The sequence below is a fragment of the Aquarana catesbeiana genome, linkage group LG06, assembly GCF_042186555.1.
Source record: "Aquarana catesbeiana isolate 2022-GZ linkage group LG06, ASM4218655v1, whole genome shotgun sequence".
NCBI lineage: Eukaryota > Metazoa > Chordata > Amphibia > Anura > Ranidae > Aquarana > Aquarana catesbeiana.
Window position 1 is genome coordinate 326,399,803 of NC_133329.1, and position 22,782 is coordinate 326,422,584.

At 41.2% G+C, this 22,782-nt stretch overlaps 1 protein-coding gene across 1 annotated transcript in view; it reads left to right on the forward strand.

The window, feature by feature from the left end:
• Positions 1-22,782, forward strand: part of CCDC141 (coiled-coil domain containing 141) — a gene marked incomplete in the record, with an annotated part of 261,745 nt that overhangs the window by 101,346 nt on the left and 137,617 nt on the right. The window contains 3 exon segments of the mRNA XM_073633762.1: positions 2,358-2,460; positions 8,750-9,003; positions 20,265-20,384. Coding sequence (XP_073489863.1) covers positions 2,358-2,460; positions 8,750-9,003; positions 20,265-20,384 — 477 coding nt within the window.

Below are 22,782 nucleotides of genomic sequence, written 5' to 3' on the forward strand. Positions count from 1 at the left end.
AGCACCTTCTTCCACATGCTTGCTGTGTTCCCTACATGGCTTTTCACAAACTGCAAATGGGACTTCTTATGGCTTTCTTTCAACAATGGCTTTCTTCTTGCCACTCTTTCATAAAGGCCAGATTTGTGGAGTGCACGACTAATAGTTGTGCTGTGGACAGATTCTCCTACCTGAGCTGTGGATCTCTGCAGCTCCTCCAGAGTTACCATGGGCCTCTTGGCTGCTTCTCTGATTAATGCTCTCCTTGCCTGTCAGTTTAGGTGGACTGCCATATATTGGTAATTTTGCAGTTGTGCCATACTTTCTCTATTTTTGAATGATGGATTGAACGGTGCTCCGTGAGATGTTCAAAGCTTGGGATTTTTTTTTTTCATCCTAACCCTGCTTTAACTTCTCCACAACTTTATATCTGACCTATCTGGTGTGTTCCTTGGCCTTCATGATGCTGTGTGTTCACTAAGGTTTTCTAACAAACATCTGAGGGCTTCACAGAACAGCTGTATTTATATTGAGATTAAATTATACACGGGTGGACTCTATTTACTAATTAGGTGACTTCTGAAGACAATTGGTTCCACTAGATGTTCGTTAGGGATATCAGAGTAAAGGAGGCTGAATACAAATGCACGCCACACTTTTCAGATATTTATTTGTAAAAAATGTTGAAAACCATTTATCATTTTCATTTCACTTTTATGTTTTTGTTTGTTGGTCTATCACATAAAATCCCAATAAAATACACTTACATTTTTGGTTGTAACATGACAAAATGTGGAAAATTTTAAGAGGTATGAATACTTTTTCAAGGCACTGTACCTTACAGCTTCTTATCTCTCCCAGGGGCTCTTTTGCTAGTATGAGGGAATGCAACTCTTCTGTTTGATTTATTTTATATTATGGAGAATGTAACAATAGATGTTTTAACATTCAAAGGTGGGTAGGAACACCAAAAACTCTCATGTTTACAGGAACAGAGGCAGGTATTGCAAGGAGATCTGACTCCTGTAGCCTCTGAGACACAGAAGACAGGGGCTGACTCTCGTTCACCAATAATTGTCACTTGTAGGTGGATTGGCTTGGATCAGCATTATTGACAGTAGGTGTTATGGGGCGTACACACGGTCTGACTTTTTGGCTACAAAAGTCCGACAGCCCGTCCAACAAACTTTCGACGGACTTTTGGCAGACTTGCGGCGGACTTTCTAACGAACGGACTTGCCTACATACAATCACAGAAAAGTCCGACGGATTCGTACGTGATGACGTACACCGGACTAAAATAAGGAAGTTGATAGCCAGTAGCCAATAGCTGCCCTAGCGTGGGTTTTTGTCCGTCGGACTAGCATACAGACGAGCGGATTTCTGGGTCCGGTGGAGTTACGACGTAAAGATTTGAAGCAAGTTCCAAATCTAAAGTCTGTCAGATTTGCGAAAGTCCGGCGAAGCCCACACACGATCGGATTTGGTCCGTCTGACTTTTGTAGCTGAAAAGTCCGACCGTGTGTACGCCCCATTGGAGCTTATTTGCTTGCCATAGGAAATTGTCAGCAGAAAAATGACTATATCCTATCAGATGTAGTCACTGCTCAGGTGGTCAGAAAACCGCAGGTGCAATGGCTTGAGCCACTGCATTACTGCAACACATGCGTCTAAAGGAGGCCTAAATTACCCTTTCTTCCCCCGATAACTAAACCCCTTTGCACTTACCTTATTAGTGGGTAATGCAGTCCAAGAGCCTGCGTCATACCAGGAGGCACTTAGAGAAGCCTCCCTGCAGGCTTAAAATAAGAAAGCTTTTCTATTCAGGACTATGATAAACGCAGTACCCCTGGCACTCTGCACCTTGACATTTCCCTGTCACTAAACCTTGCTTCACCCCTGATTCTAAAGCTTCCTACTCCCCAGCACTCTTGACATTGTACCTCCTAAACCCTGGACTCTGAACCTCCTTGCCTCCCAGCACCCCTAATACTGAACACTAGCACATCTCACACTGCATCACTTTCTGTCAGCTAGCAACTCTGTTGCTAAAAATTCCACCTCTGCTCACCCTGTGTCCTTGCTCCCCCTTATCACCTTTTCAGGAGCATGCAGAGAGGAAAAGAACCTGAGCATGGAGCCTCTGAGCTTATGTTAAAGGTTATGCACATTGCGTTTTGCATTAATATTTAAGCCTGTACATTATACAGCATGTATTGCTAAAAGTAGGTGGATAGCAAGATTTCTATGATTTCCTGTATGAAGTTGTATTTTTTGCAGTAGCTTTTAGTCTATTGAACAGACAAGATTTTATAAACATTTGTTCATGCAGTTTCTCATCAGTTTACAATTTATTCTCTTTGCTTCTCTCTTTTTAGTTTGCTGATGCAGTTGATAATGCCGAGTCCTTTCTCCAGAATATACAAGAAACTGCCGACAGTATTCCAGAATGCCTGCAACAGTACCAACAGCATACAAGAGGTAGGGGATGCCTTTCATACAAATATTCTTCATGTATAAAAGCCATTGAGTTAAAAAAAACCTGTACTGAAGCAAATATGAACATGCCTTTGCGCATCTCCACTTTTGAAATGCTAGTTACCTATCTCTCATAATGGTCCAGTAGATCCAGTCCTTTATTTGTCACAGACCATTGCAGATATGCAGATCAGGAGTTCTGACTTGTTCTGGGTCAATGGCTCAAAAATATTGAAACCACAGGATCAGAAAAAGACCTGGGCAACCAGCATTTTCCAGAGCCTCCATATTTATCTTAATATTGAGTTCCTTTAAAAATAAGTTTTTCCACCTTAAATATGTGATATTTCCTGCCAAGTTTGGGTAATCTGGCAAGCATGGCAGAAAGACATTCAATAAATCTGATTACAAATGAAGGAAAAGAAAATTACAAGCCTTATTTTAGATTTCCACAAGAAAAAAAATAAGAAGAAAAAGAAATACAGTGCACCTATAGAATTCTTTATTAATTTGGTCTGGTCAAAAACTTAAAAAAACATTATCAATGTCTTCAATAACCAGGCCACCTCTATAAATTCAACCCTCCAATACAAGCCCTATAAATCCCCCCCAAAAAAGAACCAGCTGAGCCTTATTGTCTATGTAGATGTGGTTAGCTATATGTACTTCTGATTATAACAGCAACTTATGCTGAACTGAAGCAAACAAGGTAAAGGGTCCAATGCAGTACAGTTATATTACCAAACATATGCCCCCTCAAAAATACCCAAATAAGGTAAGATGCCAATCATATTCCTTGCATAGTAGTCTTGAAAAAAAAACAAAAAAAACGATAAGCGAGCTACAAGTAGAGAAGAATAGCAAGTAAAAGTAACAGGATAACCTCCAATTCTCAATGTCCATGAAAAAAATCATTCCAGCAGAGTTCCACTCATTTTTCTGTTTATTAAAACTCAGCAGCTACAAAAAGTGTAGCTGCTGACTTTTAATAAACACATACTCACCTGTCCCACGGTCCAGCGATGCGGCTGCCCGAAGCCTTGTTTCTCTCCCTCTCCTCTCCATGACTCCGGCATTGCAAGTGTGGGTACCCAGCTGTGACAGCTTTTGGCTTCACAGCCGGGTGTGCACTGCGCATGCACAAGTCATGCAGCACATCTTGAATGGCCGAGCAATTCTTCTGGGAGATGTCCCAGAAGATTGCAGGGAAGGAGGGGGAGAGGAGGAGTTACGTCTCAGAGTCCTTCTAATATCGTTCTTCAATGGTGGGGAACCACCACGAAAAAAATAAAAACAATTGTACCTGTAGAAACCTCCTCCTCTAGTTAGGTTGTTAGCCTAAATTTAGTTTTTGGTTTTACAGCAGTCAGTGGAGCAGTGCTCTATTATTTTGGTCTGGTCAGGGTTTCCTAGCTGGGTGTTAGAATTCTCTCACCTGCTTCTGGAAGAAGTTTCCAGAATATAGGGCAGGGAGAGCCAAAAGACCAGTATGACACTTTATCATGCCCCAGCCAATCCCTGGAAGGAGGCGTCCAGAAGATGGCTGAAAAGGTGAAACATGTTTGGGAGGCATTTCCAGAGTGTTCTTTCCTCTCTAGGGAGGGTTCCAGTTCCCCTGGGGCTGCTGCTTCTGGGAGATAGCTAGAAATAGACAAGAATGGCAGTCTGGGCCACAGTAAGAGCTGGGCTGAGGAGAACCAGGAGAAGATTGCTAAAGGATTATTTGCTGGAGAGCATCGTCCTGGAGTCCTGGTCTGGAGAAGGATCTTTTTTTTTTGTCTCCCTCACTCTCTGGGACATTGTGAGTAAAGACCTTGCTGTGGACTGCAGACACCACATCTAAGAATGGTTAAACTGCAATAGGTTACATTTTTATTTTTAAGTTTAATACCACTTTAAAGTCCTTCCCTCAGTCAAGGCCCCACCATATATCCCTAACCGTACTTTTTAGAAAAACGAATGACTATCATGTATAACCCAACCTGCTTAGAGCCACCCGGAAACAATACTCAAGAATTCTGCAATGAATTATCAGATTACTTCATCGACAAAATCGACAACATCCGGAAATCAATTCAGCAGAATAGAACAACCAACCTCACTCAACCAAAGCAAAAAGAGGATATCAACACGAACATCACACAACCACCGAAATTTTCTTTGTCCCCAATCACCACTGACATGACTATAAACATCATCAGAAGCCTTCGAGACAGCACATCACCAAACAACATAATTCCCACAAAACTCCTGAAAGAATGTTCCGACATCTTGGCCCCTACTCTTACACACCTCATAAATCAATCATTCAAAGAAGGGACTGTACCAACCTCCCTCAAGCAAGGCATCGTCAAACCCCTGCTGAAGAAACCCAATCTCGACCCTAAGGACCCTAACTGCCGCAGACCGATAACAAGCCTCAACACCATCTCCAAGATTATGGAGAAAGCAGTAGTACTGCAGCTACAACGCCACCTGGACACACACCAACTCCTGGACCCTCTGCAATCAGGCTTACACCCGGGCCATGGCACAGAAACAGCACTCCTCAAAATATGGGACAACGCCCTTGAAGCAGCAGATGACGGAGAATCAAGTCTCCTGGTACTGTTAGACCTCAGCGCAGCATTTGATACAGTGGACCACAATACTTTACTTGTTCGCCTCTCAGAAGTGGCAGGAGCTACAGGTCCTGCTCTAAAATGGCTTGCATCCTTCCTAGAGAATCGCTCTCAGATAGTGAAACTAGGAACATTCACCTCGGAAACCCGGGCAATCTCCTGCGGAGTTCCTCAGGGCTCACCCCTGTCACCAGTGCTATTTAACATCTACATCCGCCCACTTCTCAATATCATCAGGAAAACGGACCTCTGCTTCCACTCATAAGCTGATGACACCCAACTCTGCTTTCGCATCACCGGACAAAAAAAACCATCATCGACAATTAGAGGAATGCCTCACTTTAATAGATGACTGGAAGACCATCAGCTCCCTCAAACTTAACGGTTCAAAAACAGAACTTCTTCTCCTGCACGCCAACAAAAATTCCAAAATTAAGACCCCGTGGACACCTCCCACCATCCTCGGACAGACCATCTCTCCAAGCATCAAAGCCAAGAGTCTCGGAGTCATCTTTGACTCAGGAATGACAATGGATGCACAAATAGGATCAGTGGTGAGCGGATCCCACCATCTCCTCGGCCTCCTACGTAGACTCATCCCATTCATCCCAGAAGAGGACAAAGCGGCAGTTGTGGGAACAATCATCAATTCCCGACTCGACTACGCAAATTCGCTCTACGTAGGACTACCCCAATATCAGCTTGCGCGCTTACAACTCATTCAAAACACGGCGGCAAGACTGTTAACAGGAAAAAACCCTGGGAATCTATTTCACCATCCCTAAAGTGCCTACACTGGCTAACCGTAAAGAATCGGATCAAATTCAAGACCCTCTGCCTCACCCACAAATGCATACAAGGAAACGCTCCGCTATATCTCCAGGAGAAGATAAAACACTACACACCTAATCGCAGCCTTCGATCAGCTAACCAAAACCTCCTCATCATTCCCAAATACCGCTACAAAGCAAAGGGAGAACGAAGATTCGCAGTCCAAGGACCTCGACTATGGAACGCTCTTCCGACCCACATCCGCATGGAAGAAAACCATCAGGTCTTCAGGAAAAAACTAAAGACCTTCCTTTTCTAAGAAGCTGGCAACAGAGAACGCATTCTAGCGCCTTGAGGCGATTCAGTTCGCATTTGCAGCGCTCTACAAATCCTTCATTCATTCATTCATTCATTCATTCATGTATAAGCATCAAAGTTGCTTATTCTTTTAGAAGAGTGAAATTCAGTCCCAAAATACCATACTCATATGGTGCACCTATTCACCTAATACTTATCAGGTAGGTGATCTTGAGATCACCTCAAACTTACAAGTGTTGCACCACCGGTCTCCTCCACGGGCATCCACAATCCAAAGACTCCTTGTAGGGTGACTTGTAAGGGGATATCAGCCTACCCCGCTACCATGTCACATCTGTGGCTCCCATTCAATGCACATGCATTAATTTTATTTTAACCCAGGCACATTTTGTCCCTGCCTGTCCAAGCTATACAGCATTTACTGTGACACCAATAAATTAAATGAATTATCTACAACGCATAGAACCTTAGGTATGTTCACAGATACAGGCTAATTTTTATGTTGATGTGTAATACCCATTTTTATCTCATCACTATCTCTGTCATACATGGCCCGGAACTTCCAGACATAGAAAATAATTTGAGCATCGTTTGTGACAATCAAGAAGCTCATACAATCAGGAAGGAGCGCTTGATCCCTACAACCCTATCACATCGGCTCCGAGGCACCGATGTGAGACTCAAGCCTCTGTTGGCTTAGCTTAGGTACAACATTTGCAGTAAATATTCCACATCACGATGATGGATCTCTACACCCCAGTCGCATCAGGTGCAAGGCCTCGGTGTGAGACCCAAGCTTTTTTTGGATTAGCTCAGGTACAAGGTTTGCAGTAAATACTCCACATCACAATGATGGATCTCTATACCTCAATCACATCAGCTGCGAGGCACCGGTGTGAGACTCAAGCCTCTGTTGGCTTAGCTTAGGTACAACGTTTGCAGTAAATACTCCATTATGATGAGGTTCCAGATAAAAACAAGACATTTTTATTCGTTACATCCTCCTAAGCACACAGCCATGAAACTGACGCATTTCAGCTGGAGTGGCTTTAGTCATAGCTGATAACTATGATGTGGACTATTCAAATCAAGCACTTCAGGCAGAAATACAACTTCTGAATTCTTGCTGTTAAACATAAATATTTTCCAACAAACTGGGCTTTTTGTGAAAAAAATCTAATTTTCTCCACGTGTGTTTGTATGCCCTTACTGCTGAAATAACAGCAACACGCTCTTAGAGATTGTTTTGGTTTAAATTAGTTAGATTAGACTAACACAGACATCTCAAGTCTCTCGCGAGGTGCGGGAGACTCCCGCATTTCTGCGGCGGCTCCCAAACACCCGCAAGAGCCTCCCGATCTCCCTGGAATGATGCGGTGCGGGGAACAGCTGTGAAGACCGATTCTGTCCCCGCAAACGTCTCTACAAACAGCTTCTGCTCCTAGCATCCCCATCATCACTTAACAATCTGTCCTTGTAATTAGGGCTCCGGCTGGCGGCCATTTTGTGGTGGACCAAATTGCATTGATTTTAATGGGAGAATTCTCAAACGCTAGAAAACAAACCTTCTTGTGATGAGTCTCCATTTTCCTAAGAAAAACACCTCCTTACAGCATAGGACAAAATAAATAGATAGATAGATAGATAGATAGATAGATAGATAGATAGATAGATAGATAGATAGATAGATAGATAGATAGATAGATAGATTTATATATCTATCTATCTATATATATATATATATATATATATATATATATATAGACATATACACTCTGTTTGTTTATTTGTTATGTTTTTTACTTTTTTCAGAGCAGATGATACATATATATATATCTATCATCTGCTTTGAAGTAAAAAAAATAACAAGTGTATATTGTATATGCTGACATCTCACCAAAGCCCCCCAAAAAGTATAAAAAAAAACTGCAAAAAAATTCTACAAAATTAAAATTGTAAAAAAAATTAAATAAAATACTACTGACACCACTCTTCCCTGCCCTACCAACATGGTCCAATGCCCCAAACCCCTCCCCCCATAAAGCATTGTGAAAAAAATTAACAAACAAATTAAATTGTAAAAAAATCAATTATAAAAAATAAAAAAACTACTGACACCAACAACTGCCACATACCACCCACCTCCTTCCCCAGAAGCACTGTGGAAAAATATTAAAAAGGTGATATAAAAATCCCTGAAATGAGTTTACCACCTCCCTGAAATGAGTTTTTGCAGGTTGGGATGTCTGCTAACATACAAAGGAAAAGGCAATGAAGGGCAATCACAATGCAAGAAGCATAGTTTGTACACATAACAAGCAAATATGATTACCCTGTACATGATTACCCTGTACATACTGTACAACTGAAAGCTGTCAACAGAAAAGTTAGAAAAATTTAATTTACTAAATAATTTGATCACATTTATATACATTCAAAACATAAAAAAAAACTTCTTTCTAGCTCAGTTTAAGGGTAACTGTTATACTGGTGAAGTTTAGGTAGAGGATATTTAAAAGATTAGGAATGCATTAAAATACACAAAAAATACTTTTTTGAAAGTTCACTTTTTTTATTTTAAGCTGTTTTAGAGCGATCCCTCGCCCTACTGAACAAAAGCCAGGAAGTCACTGAATTCATCCAGCAGTTCACATCTCAGCAGCCAGTTTCCAGCTCAGAGATGATAAAGGGGGCTCGCTGCAGCTGCTCCAGAATTGAAGACCTTCTGGAACTGCTACAAGACAGGAGGAGACAGCTAGATAAGAAGATGAGGCAGAAACGACAAAGGCTGGAGTACGGCTTGCAGGTCAGCCAGTGGCACCAACAGGAAGACAAGGTAATGGAGTAAAGCCCACACACACAGCACCTGTTTCCCTAGGTCAGAGCTGTGAAGCCAGTGTCAGCTCTCAGCATGTTGTTTTGTGGGAAGAAAACTATTTACCCATCTGTGGCTCTGCGTACTTCCCTGCACAGTGGCACGTAAAAGACCTTAAAATGGTTGCCATCTGTTATCAGTATGTGAGCTTGGCCTTAATGGTATGAATTACTCACTATAGAAAGGATTTCCCAAACACATTTTTTAAATGTATCTGGTTTCTCAAAGAAAGTTTATATTTGCAAAACAAAGTTTTAGCATCTATTCTGCATTCGTTGTCTCTAAAAAAAACAACTCTATGCAACAAGCAAAATCAGTTATTGAACTGTCTGTGCTCTACATTTTATTAATTTATCTTTAATCCAAATATATAACCCACTGTAAACTGATTTGGCAAGCTATTCATATTGTTTCTTAGAGGGCCTGCAGCCTCTTGTTACATGATTCTGTGATGTGCAGCCTCATCACAGAGGGAGCACAATAGTGTTGATACACAAATTTTGGGTCTTTTAGAAAACAATGGGGCCTCAAACTAAATTGTTTTAGCATGTAGATATGCCTATTGCATCTGTGTCCCCCAAGCATGTTTTAATGAAAAGTGTTTATGTATAACTGGAATGTACCTTTACCAGAAATCTTTAATTTCTTAAATTAACCTCTCGGTTAAATGGTTCCTAAATTAAAGTGTAACTAAAGCCAAACTTAGTTTTTTTTAATTTGTCGCTATAGTAATAAATGGTTAAAACCGCTACCACCAACACACAACAGCAAGTAAAAGGAAATTTCTCCAAAGTAAGAAAAACAGATGGTAACCAGAACAAGTGTCCCCAATAGAAGATATTTGCTCTATTACCGACCCAAATTTTGGATTTACACACACTTTCAGTCCTGGTGCTACTCTGGGCACATAGGAGTTGATTTACTTAAAGTGGGGTTCCACCCAAAAAAACAAATATACATAAAAAATCCTAAAAAAAACAAAACAAAAAAACATTTTTTTTTTTTTACTTACCTCTAAATGCCTGTTGCTAGGTGGTCCCTCGTAGTCTGCCCCTTCCTTTGCCTGGGCTGGTGACATCACTTCCCCCTCGGCACAGGATGGGCTCCGCTCTGCTCCCTCCCTCCTGTCAATCATCTGGGACCCATTACAGGTTCCAGGTGACTGAGCGGCCAATCACGGCGAGCGGCGCCGCTCGCGCATGCGCAGTGGGTGCCAGGCTGTGAAGCCACAGCCCGGCGCCCACAGTTGCAATGCCGGCGCCGCTGAACGGAGGGGGAGACGAGCGGGGCTTCGATCCCCCGCTTCGCTGGACTCCAGGACAGGTAAGTGTCCAATTAAAAGTCAGCAGCTGCAGTATTTGTAGCTGCTGACTTTCAATTTTTTTTTTTTTTTTAATGCCCCCCTGGGTGGAACTCCTCTTTAAGGCAAATAGACTGTTCACTTTCCGATGCATTTGCACTCTGCACCAAAATTATCCATAGAGCTTAGGGAATGATGGGAAACTCTTCTGACTTCCATCATCTAATCATGCAGGGGCCATTAGGGGCGCCCGGGCGCCACCCCCTCTCTCCAGGCAACTCCCTATATGCAATGGATAGATTCATGCATAGCATAATTCTATCCATGGCCGCCGAGGCCAACCCCTGTCCGGCCCCTTTCAGGGCACCGGGCGCATGAATTACAGTGGCCAGGTTTTTTTTTTTAAGCACCTGATTAAAGCCAGAGGGAGGAAACATAAGCCACCGCCGCCGCCATGAAGACCCGTGGAGAGCAGGAGAATGGGAGGCCGCCAAGCAGGGGAAGCCACCTGTGATGGGGTAAGTGCTACTGACTGACCAACCGAAGGGGGGGGTTGGGGGTGGCATACTATTTGCTGCCCCCCCAAAAAAAATTCCACCGCCCGCCACTGAAATGATGTACAAGCAAAAATACTGTTTTTTTTTTTCTTTGCACATAATTGGGTATTCTTTGCAAAGTGAAACTTCATCAAGCTCTGGGGTAAACTCCTTTGCAGAGTACAACTTCACTTGCAAAGTGAACAGTGTTTTTGTCTTTAGTAAATCACAATAAAGAGGGTGAATATCCTCAGTGGGGATACAGATGACAATAAAATCTGACAAGGAATCTAGCTCTTCCCTACTCTATTCAAAACTTGAAAAAAACATTTTGGCCTTAGATACACTCTAAAGCCCAACTCTGGGCTTGAGTAAATACTCCCACCCCCCTCCCCATCCTTTTCCCTTTTAGTGAATTTATTAAAGTGGCATTAAACCCAAATCCAAAACTTAATATGGTGCGGCTGACTAATCCTTAGATGTGGTGGCTGTATTACTATTCTTTTTTAGGCTTGTTTTCCTGTATTTCACCTGGCCAGTAACACACATCCTGATTTAGTAAAAGCAGACACATCTGGACAGTAGCATTTGTCAATAAGCAGGAGGGGAGGGGGTTGTTAGACTAGCAGATTTAAATGGACTTGACTATCAAATTGAAGATGAACTCCAGCCAACACTTTTTGAGCAGTTAAAGTGGTGTTCCACCCAAAAAAAAAAAAAATTACATGAATGTGCCTAAAAAAAAAATAAAAAAAAAATTTGGAATTTTTTTTTTTACTCACCTCTAAATGCCTGTTGCTAGGGGATCCTGCGTAGTCTGCCTCTTTCAGTGCCTGGGCTGTTGACATCACTTCCCCTCGGCACAGGAAGGGCTCAGCTCTGCTCCCTCCCTCTTGTCAATCATATGGGACCCATTACAGGTCCCAGATGACTGAGCGGCCAATCACGCAAGCGCAGTGGGTGCCCAGCTGTGAAGCCACAGCCCAGCGCCCACAGTCGCAATGCCGGCGCCGCCGAACGGAGGGGGAGACAAGCGGGGCTTCAATCCCCCACATCACTGGACCCTGGGACAGGTAAGTGTCCAATTAAAAGTCAGCAGCTGCAGTATTTGTAGCTGCTGACTTTTATTTTTTTTTTTAAATGGGAACACCTCTTTAAACAGTTTTTTCCTTTTCAAATAAAGGTTTAACATAAATAAATAAAAGCTGGCCCTTTTAGGCATGCCTGTCAGTGGTAAATGGTTTATCTCAACCCTCTAACTGCTACTGCAACTTAATAGGTTCAAAAGTTGAAAAATAACAGGCTTACTGGTCGGATCACCAGGAAAAAAGCATACAGCAACCACATCTAAGAATTGGTAACTTGCAATTTTATATATTTTTCTTTTGGATTTAACCCCCCTGGTGTTATTCCCGAGTGTGGCTTGGGGTGGATTTCCAGTACCAAAAGTGGTAACCCTGAGCCACACTCAGGATTGCATCTCAGGATCCAGGAAGAGGTTACTTACCTTGTCCCCAGGATCATGCAATGTCTCCCCGCACTGTGTGCGAGCCGTCCTCCGCTCGATCTATCACAGAGCCGAGCTCCGTTCCCTGCGAGTGTTGCGACGCACGAGGATGGAGAACAACGCTAAATTCAAAAAGTAAAACACACACTACATATACAGTACACTGTAATCTTACAGATTACATTACTGTATCAATTTATTTCACATCCCTTTTGTCCCTAGTGGTCTGTCCAGTGCCCTGCATGCAGTTTTATATTGTAAATACTATTCTTTCTGCCTGGAAACTGGAGATTGTCCATAGCAACCAAAACCGTCCCTTTACATCAAAAGTGGTTTTAGACCAGCTAGAAAACAGCGATAATAAATTAGAATCACTCGCAGAATTGAGCGATAGCGATTTGTGGAGAAATCCGTCATCAAACACTGAAAATAATGACAGCGACAATTCTGCGACTGAGCAAATTTCAGTGTTTTTGATTTGATTACATTATTGAATAATTTTTATTATTATTATATTATTATTTGTTATAATTCTTTATAGTTATTTATTATACTATAATTTATGATTTTGTTTTTCAAACTTTATCATACCCAGGATGTCTACTAGACTCTTTTTTGGACAGATTTAAGTGAGTTATTCCTAAGAATTACAGGCCTACAATATAAAACGCCAAATTTCCATGCAAAATAATTGTACTGCTTTCAGCATCAAAAATCTGAAATAATCATACAGCCAGGGAGGTTAATACCACTTTAGAGGCTGCAATAGTAACATAAATAAATCATTTGCATTGTCACTACTTGCATGGAGTACCCCATCAGACACCAACTGCCTACAGGTGTATGCTTCCTTGTGAAGTGACATGCAGGTGCACAGCTCAAAGCCAACTGCTCTATCCCCTGGGTAACTATAAGGGCAAGGAGGTTGTAGCTTGCACCCTGGACATCCACCAGTTTCTAGGCAATGGCCTAGGTTTTCCTGTGCATGATTCAGCTTGTAAAATCTTGTAGTATCACTATTGTTTTCCCTCTGATACAGTAGTGCTCGGAGGTTTCTTAGGTATTCCACCTCTTCCCATCAATATTGGCAAAATAGAAATGGTGCCTAAGAGCCCTTTCACACTGGGGAGGTTTGCAGGCGTTATTGCGCTAAAAATACCCCCTGCAAACCGACCCAAAACAGCCTCTACTGTTTGTTCAGTGTGAAAGCCCGAGGGCTTTCACACTGAAGCGGTGCGCTGGCAGGAGAAGATAAAAATTCCTGCAAGCCGCATCTTTGGAGCGGTGAAGGAGCGGTGTATTCACCGCTCCTAAACCGCTCCTGCCCATTGAAATCAATGGGGCAGCGCGGCTATACGGCGGCAATACCGCGGCTATAGCCGCGCTATGTGAGCGGTTTTAACCCTTTTTCGGCCGCCAGTGGGGGTTAAAACCGCACCGCTAGCGGCCGAATACCGACGCAAAAACTACGGTAAAACAGCGCTAAAAATAGCGCTGTTTTACCGCCGACGCCCCCACCGCCCCAGTGTGAAAGGGGCCTAAGAGAGGTTTGATCCTACCTGCACATTGTCTCCACAAACCTTTTCCTGGCAAAGTATGGCATGGGGATAGCATTCCTAATGTATCGTATTATTTTGTTTTGGTGCCGTAGTATACATTGATGTAACAAAATGTTTAAATGGAAATGTATGGTAGTTTTCTATATTTGTTTCCGTATTTACTATATTCTGGACTAAAAAACACATTTTGAAAATGTTAAAAATATTGCATATTAATATGGTGTAACTTTCTCTTCTTTTACATGGTTTTCACCTTCTGTTAACTGCTAACCGTAAAAAGCCTATTGTTTACAGAAAACAATAGCTTAAAGTGTAAGTAAACCCTCCTATCATTTTCAGCCAAGGAAGCTGCCATCTTTGCCTCTGTTTAATCTAAAACTGCCATGATGCTGCACATGTGATTAGTTATGACACCAGCCATTGGATGGTTTGACAGTTTGTTCGAGAGCACAACCAATGGGAGTGTTACATTTCCGGCACGTGCCGGAAATGAAACTGTTTTATGGATGGGTTTGCTTCTGCTTTAAGCTGACATTTGACAAGCTCACAATGGCTCAGCCCAAAGTTTTAGTTAGATAAAGCATCAAGATTTTTTTTTTGCTGTGCTTTCTCCACACATGCTTGGAATTTCCAACAACAAATGTTCGATGGGAGCTTGTTTTTGGAAATTTCAACCGTGTGTAGGCTCCATCGAACATTTGCTGTCGGAATTTCTGACAACAAAAATTTAAGAGCTGGTTCTCAAATTTTATGAAAACAAAACTTGTTGTCGGAAATTCCGATCGTGTGTACCCAATTCCGACGCACAAAATTCAACGCATGCTCGGAATCAAGCAGAAGAGCCTCACTGGCTATTGAACTTAATTTTTCTTGGCTCGTGGAACGTCTTGTACGTCACCGCATTCTTGACGTTCGGAATTTCCGACAACATTTGTGCGACCGTGTGTAGGCAAAACAAGTTTGAGTCAACATCCGTCGGAAAAAAATCCAGGATTTTGTTGTCTGAATGTCCGAGCGTGTGTACACGACATAAATCCTCATGTATTTAATTTGTATTTGTATAAGAAAGCTTGTACTTCCAATTATAGTAAAAAAAAAATGATCTAAAATTTCAGTAAAAAATGTATATGTATAAAGTATCAAATTGCCCCCAAACCAATATATAGTCACTTGAAAGGAAGAGTCTACTGAAAAAGAGAAACAACTTAGGTCAGTCTCAGACTGGATATAATGCCAACTTCCCTAAACTCTTGGTCTCATCAAGCTCCAGCCATGGTTTTCTTTAATAACTTGATTCCAGATGTTAGCATTAATTCCCATTGATTTACAGAAATAAATTGAGTTGCCAAGTGTGATACCGAGGTTTGTGCTAATATGAAACCAATGAAAAGTATCTATAGATTGATGTTATCATCCCCAAAGGCAGATAATGTTGGCTATTTACTATCAAGGGCCAACATCAGGCAACTTCAGATTCCAGACCAGACCACTTCCCTTATGATCCCAGATGAATAGCCAATCAGATGGGCTGCACTCTTTTGGTTTATAGACTACACTTTCCCTAAACTACAAAAATGAATATCTATGTTAATTGACATTTAAACGTGTGAAATGCTGGGTTCTCAGTTGATTAGAAAGCCAGATGAATGATTCCTCACCAGAAGTCAGGTGCCATTTTTGCATCATTTAGAGTAAGCTCCTACTTCAAGGACTATGATGTTGGCTGAGGAATGAAGCATTCAGTAAACTTTATGCTCTTAGCTTCAAGTAATCATGTTGTCTCATTCAGTTTAGACCTTTCTGTTGCACCACACTCTGGGGTTGATTTACCAAAACCGGAGAGTGAAAAATCTGGTGCAACTGTGCATGGTAGCCAATCAGCTTCTAACTTCAGCTTGTTCTATTAAGCTTTTGACAAAAAACCTGGAAACTTATTGATTTCTATGCGGGGCTGCACCAGATTTCACACTCTCAAGTTTTAGTAAATCAACCCCTCTGTGGCCACTCACGCAGTTAATTCCCTCTGCTGATTCTTACCCTGTTACCTTCCAGTGTAGTCACACACAGATCAGTCCATCTTCTGACTCTCAATTTGTAACCTGCCAGTGTAAAAGGCCATCACAGTCTTCAAAGATTAGCCCATGCTGCATCTTACTCAGTGAACTATGTATGAACTCAGTGAATGTCCATCAAGTCACCCCTAGCTCTGTTCCTCTACTGTCTCTCACTCTGGGACCTACAAATGTGAAATTCAGTCACAGTCTCTCATAGATCAGTTTCCTTGCTACTATTTACCCCATGGCCTAGAAGGCCACTACACAGACCACTGAAGAAAGAAAGACTTAAGCCTCGTTCACACGGTACGATTGTTGGCAGGGGATTGTCTGTTGACAGATTGTTGTCCTAAAATCTTACTGTTAGTACGCTCCTTTTGATAATTGTTGTCCAACTTTTTGGCCAACAAATGTTGGATGACAGGCTAGTAAATTTTCGACGGACAGCAGTTTGACGTCAGATTTTCGTATGGTCAGTACACAAATCCGTCACAGAAAAGTCGAAAGTACAAACACGCATGCTCGGAATCAGTGCTCACCAAACACGAAATTAGCAGAAGGGGCCCAAAGGGTGGCGCTCAGGAGCTGAAACTCCTTGTAGTACGTTCGTCTTTGTGGCACGACAATTGTGTACCATTAGTATGCAAGACAAGATCCTGGCACCTGCCCTTTTGACAAAAATCAGACGCTCGGTTGGCCAACAATCGTACCGTGTGTATGAGGCTTAAGTGACTTAATTCTCCCAGTACAAACCTAAATTGTACCTGACTACATATCAAGAGCTAATTTGTAATGTTAAAAGGTTACATTAAAAAAAATATCTATATATAGTGACATATCAGAAATTAATTTGTGCAGGCTTGTAAAGTTACTGGTATGTCTGCTTTAAGATGAGCCGTATGAAATAAGCACAGCAGGTAACAGACATAAGAACCATTTTGGAGACTTTGCAAAATGCCATTTTTAAAAGAATGAACAGCTGCTATGCCATCCAACAGCTTGAAGGAAGTGCCTACAGGGCATGCTGTGTGCAGTTTTAGCTGCCAAAGCAGAGACTAGATAAACTTCTCCTATGGTTTTCATTCAGGGTTTATAACAGGCATAAAATGCCAAAAGAAGTAGAAAATATAGAGATCATATTAAGTAATCATGTTACAACCAGAGTTAGTGCTTGAACTCATTAACAATTTGTTATCTCGTAAAATTTTATTACATCAGTATTAAATGGAAATGATCGCATTATGTCTTCTAGGTGAATTAATATAATTAATATTACTGATATAATAGTTTTTTTTCCTATGTAGTTGGACTTCCACGGTTTGAGTATAAAAATTCAGAGAGATGTAATAGAGGCTAGAAAAAAATGACAAAAGATGATTCAAGCCATTGTTTAATTTTATAGAACTATGTTAATTACTTTTACTAGTGACCTGTGCCAAATGTAGATTTATTTATGGCTTCTTAACCATGTAAAGGGCAACTACAATGGTTTTGGATCAATTTTATTTGAATTATTTTACTATATGTGCATATGTTTATTATATACATTTTTTTTATATATGTAGACAAATGTCATTTTATAAATAAACCATTAATATATAAAAAAGGATTTTTAGAGCACTGTGGGTTATCCAAAAAGACAGACAAAAAAAAATTATAATTGTTTCATTTATTTAGTCCTTTTCAGAATAAACAAATAAAATACTGTACATACCTCTTAAAATAGTGCTAAATCCTTTAGAAATGTAGGGAGAGCTTTTGGGCCAAAGAGACAAGTTCAATTAATTCGTTTTCAGGCAGTATAGTGATTTTACACATTAAGTTAACTCCTCCCTTTACGTTTTAGACCAAAATAATATTGTCAGGAGGAATAACCATCTTCTGACAGATACTGTATGTCTTCTTTATTTGGGGCTTTGGAATTTTCCATCCATTGTTTCATCAACGTACAAAAAAAATGCTGACCGTTCTTTTGAAAACTGGAGCACTAACAAATAATGAAGACATTTCTGCTTTTTGGATCTAGTTGCTTGGAATTGGTTGTTCAAAACAAGTGACCTAGAAGCTGTTGCTGCTAGAATAAGCATGTATAACTAAAGAGATCCTAGATCATAAATTTGATTTAAAGGGATTATCTGGGTAAAAAACAAAATACAGATACAATAATACAATAAAGCTCTGCAGTGGCAGTGGCAGAACACTGCTTGTTATTTCATTGCAGCAGAGCAACTGAGTTGTCAACTCAAAGAGGTCAGAAGCACCCTGGATAAAAGTATAAACCACTTTAGAGTGATCCATTAAATCTTTTCTTTTTAATTTTATATATAGCATTTTTCATTTACAAATATGGTGGACATATGTCATTGTTGCCATTGAGTATTATGTTTTTTTTTTTTTTTTTTAAGATAGCACAGCAGAAGCTGTTTACCTACAGAGCCTTGGTCTCTGATTTAAATCATGTATGGCACCCATCTAAACTGAGCTGGCAGGGAGAGGGGTAAGGCACATATGAGATTAGGGGTTGTTGCTTGGAGCAACAGATATCTTGTAAGTGAGAAGTTAAAGTGAATCCCTGGACAAATAACTAAATATACTGTGAATCACACACACATTATAATTGTACAACCAAGCAAGTGATACACCTAATTCCAAGTTCAGCAACCAAACCTGTGTCACCTCTCTACCTGCAACCTGCTCATTAGACAATAAGTCAACAACATCACCCTGTCCAAAGAGAAGAAAAATAGTCCTGGAAAAAAGAATAATTATCTTGACTTGTATCACAATAATGGCTGGCCAAAATGACAAATCCTTAGGCATGTAAAACAGTAAACATACTGTGTGAAATGTATCAAAACTTAACCAGACAAAATCTGTGCATGGCAACCAGTCGGCTTCTGTCTTCCACTGCGACAATGCGGCGGACAGATCGCACACTTTTGACACTTTTTTTGGGACCATTGACATTTATACAGCGATCAGTGCTATTAAAATGCACTGATTACTGTGTAAATGTTGCTGGCAGGGAAGGGGTTAACATTAGGGGGGCGATCAAAGGGTTAAATATATTCCCTCGTGTGTGCTTCTAACTGTGAGGGCAGTGTACTGACTGGAAGAGGAGACATATCGCTGTTCCTAATTACTAGGAACAACAGATCTGTCTCTCCTCTCCTGTCAGAACGGAGATTTGTGTATTTACATACACACAAATCCCCGTTCTGGCTCTCGTGCCCGCGATCGCGGGTGGCGTGCGCCTGCTATGGCTCTTGAAGGAACTGACATACATATACCACAAGTCGTTCAGGGGAGCCAACCTGCTGCCGTAAATGTACATTAGCCGGTTGGGAAGTGGTTAAGCTTTGAAAATTAAAACTATAAGCTAATTGTTTGCCATACACAGTTGCTCCAGTTTTAGTAAATTCCTCTCATATTTTTTGAAGAAATTTCCATGTATAGATAATTTGTACATAGTTACATTTTACCACAGTACACTGGTTATATCATCACCCCACCTTTCCACCTCAACCAATCAGAGAACGCTTTGCATTAATTAAGTATTTTCTGAATGGCGCTGCTGCCAGGCTGCTGACCTGTGTTCACAATGTAGCAGGGCAGCCGCTTGGCAAAGGACCTAGAAGCAAGTGTAGATCACTGGTGGTGTCTACTTCAGTGATTTCCACCTTCCAGTGGTATCAGCCAAGTATGGTATTTACATAGGTACACTTGCCCAAACTGGACCAATGGAAATATATATAAAATATCCATGCCTGGAATTCATCTTTAATCTTTATATTTAGCTGTTTGCTTTGAGTCCACTTTTAGAATAGTCAAGCATGAGAAGAGAGCCTAGAGCTCTGTCTGCTTCCCTTTGCACCCCCTTGAGAGGGACCTACTATAACTTGAAAGGACAAAACTAATTGGACTTTTGGACCCCCCAAGTCATTGCTCTTTCCAAATTGAAGGAAGGTTGTTATGAAAATTGTACAGTAGAGGTAATAAACCTGTGCTTTTTAGCCATACAGTGTTATTGAAAAAATTATAAATAGTGGTGAGTTGCTACAAATTGATTGCAGACCTGGAACTGTTGGTGTTAATGTTGTTCCCTTCATTTATATTATATCCTCAGGCTGCAATTGACCCGCAATCAAAACAGCCCAGGGTGTGCTTAACCTAAGGGCATTTATATTCATGTTTATAAATGTTATAGAATGCTATAGGAAGCTAGCTATTTTTTAATAAACTGATGGAATTTTTCTTTTTCTGTAGGTTATATGTTGGTTAAGAAAACATATGGATTTATATTTGACAAACCTCCAGCTTGGGGCATCTCTGACAGAGAATGAGGAATTGCTTCACAAACACAAACAGCTTGTCCATAAAGCCACGGTGAGAGAACAATGAACTTTTTTCTTTTATATACACACAGAGTCATATCTAGCATACACCAGTTAATTACCTGGGGTTGGTAACATGGTTCTAAAATGACATCTAATGTGTTTGTTATTATATCAAATACCTTGTGTGAGGATTAGATTCACACAGGAACACAGGGGATCTCTTGGTGTTGTGGAATCACTTGACCATTTAAAGCCTAACTCCAGGTTTTCATTTCACAAATAGTTTGCTTGGACCAAGTTGGCCCAAAACGTATTTCCAATACTAACACGTGTGCCCGCTGTAAGCACTGTATAAACTGTATGTAGAATCAGCTACATACAGTATACAGTGCTGTGTTCCGGTAGAGGTACAGCGGCATTGCCCCGGAAGAAATCCACTTGTGGCGAAACTGGTCGGGCGGAAGAATACATACGTGTCATCACGCTCTTGTATCTGCTCTAGTTTGTTGCTTTTTGTCTTACTACGTTTGAAATGTGCAAGTACAGCTTTTAGCCCAATAAACTCCCGTAAGAAGGTTTTACACTATTGGAGCTCTTTTTGTTTTTTGAGTCATGGCTGGAATGTCCGGATAACCAGAGTCCAAGTTTCTTGGAATTTTATGTGGAGTATACACCATCACCGCTGCTTTCCCTTGGACCTTGCTAAAGGTGGATGTACTAAGGCTGACTTGACCTTAGTCCTAATTAGAGGGTCCTGGTGTTTCGGTAAGAGTACATCTTAACCTGTGTGTCAGCGGCTCTATTAAGGTGGAGGATTTACCTTTCAAGTTTCCTTTTCTTGCACTACCTGAGGAGTTTTCCATAGCCATTGGACTATGTGATCTTAGCCTTTGTGCGTTTGGACATTATTGACTCCTCTCTTTTGTCACTTTATTTGTACTTTATTATTTTTCAGCGCAACTTACCTTTTATATTAATTTGTTATGATCGAAATTCGAAAATCCGAAAATTCAGAAATTCGAAAAACTCGGAAATTAAAAATTTTGAAATTCGAAAATCTGAAATTCAAAAATCCAAAGATTCGAAAATTTGGAAATTAAAAAATTTGAAAATCCAAAAATAAGAACGAAAATCCGAAAATACAAAAATCTGAAATAATAACTAACTAACTAATAATAACTAACTATTAAATTATAGGTATTGGTTAGGGATGAGCTTCGAGTTCGAGTCGAACTCATGTTCGACTCGAACATTAGCTGTTCGCAAGTTCGCCGAACACCGAACAATTTGGGGTGTTCGCGGCAAATTCGAATGCCGCGGAACACCCTTTAAAAGTCTATGGGAGAAATCAAAAGTGCTAATTTTAAAGGCTTATATGCAAGTTATTGTCATAAAAAGTGTTTGGGGACCCGGGTCCTGCCCCAGGGGACATGTATCAATGCAAAAAAAAGTTTTAAAAACGGACGTTTTTTCAGGAGCAGTGATTTTAATAATGCTTAAAGTCAAACAATAAAAGTGTAATATCCCTTTAAATTTCGTACCTGGGGGGTGTCTATAGTATGCCTGTAAAGCGGCGCATGTTTCCCGTGTTTAGAACAGTCTGACAGCAAAATGACATTTGGAAGGAAAAAACACATTTAAAACTACCCGCGGCTATTGCATTGCCGACAATACACATAGAAGTTCATTGATAAAAACGGCATGGGAATTCCCCCCAGGGAAACCCCGAACCAAAATTAAAAAAAAAAAAAAATGACGTGGGGGGGTCCCCCTAAATTCCATACCAGGCCCTTCAGGTCTGGTATGGATATTAAGGGGAACCCCGGCCAAAATTTAAAAAAAAAAATGACGTGGGGTTCCCCCTAAATTCCATACCAGACCCTTCAGGTCTGGTATGGATTTTAAGGGGAACCCCGCGCCAAAAAAAAAAAAAAAAAAAACGGCGTGGGGTTCCCCCAAAAATCCATACCAGACCCTTATCCGAGCACGCAACCTGGCAGGCCGCAGGAAAAGAGGGGGGGACGAGAGTGCGGCCCTCCCCCCCTCCTGAACCGTACCAGGCCACATGCCCTCAACATTGGGAGGGTGCTTTGGGGTAGCCCCCCAAAACACCTTGTCCCCATGTTGATGAGGACAAGGGCCTCATCCCCACAACCGTGGCCGGTGGTTGTGGGGGTCTGCGGGCGGGGGGCTTATCGGAATCTGGAAGCCCCCTTTAACAAGGGGACCCCCAGATCCCGGCCCCCCCCCTGTGTGAAATGGTAAGGGGGTACTTACCCCTACCATTTCACTAAAAAACTGTCAAAATAGTTAAAAATGACAAGAGACAGTTTTTGACAATTCCTTTATTTAAATGCTTCTTCTATCTTCCTTCATCTTCTTCTGGTTCTTCTGGCTCTTCTGGTTCTTCCTCCGGCGTTCTCGTCCAGCATCTTCTCCGCGGCGTC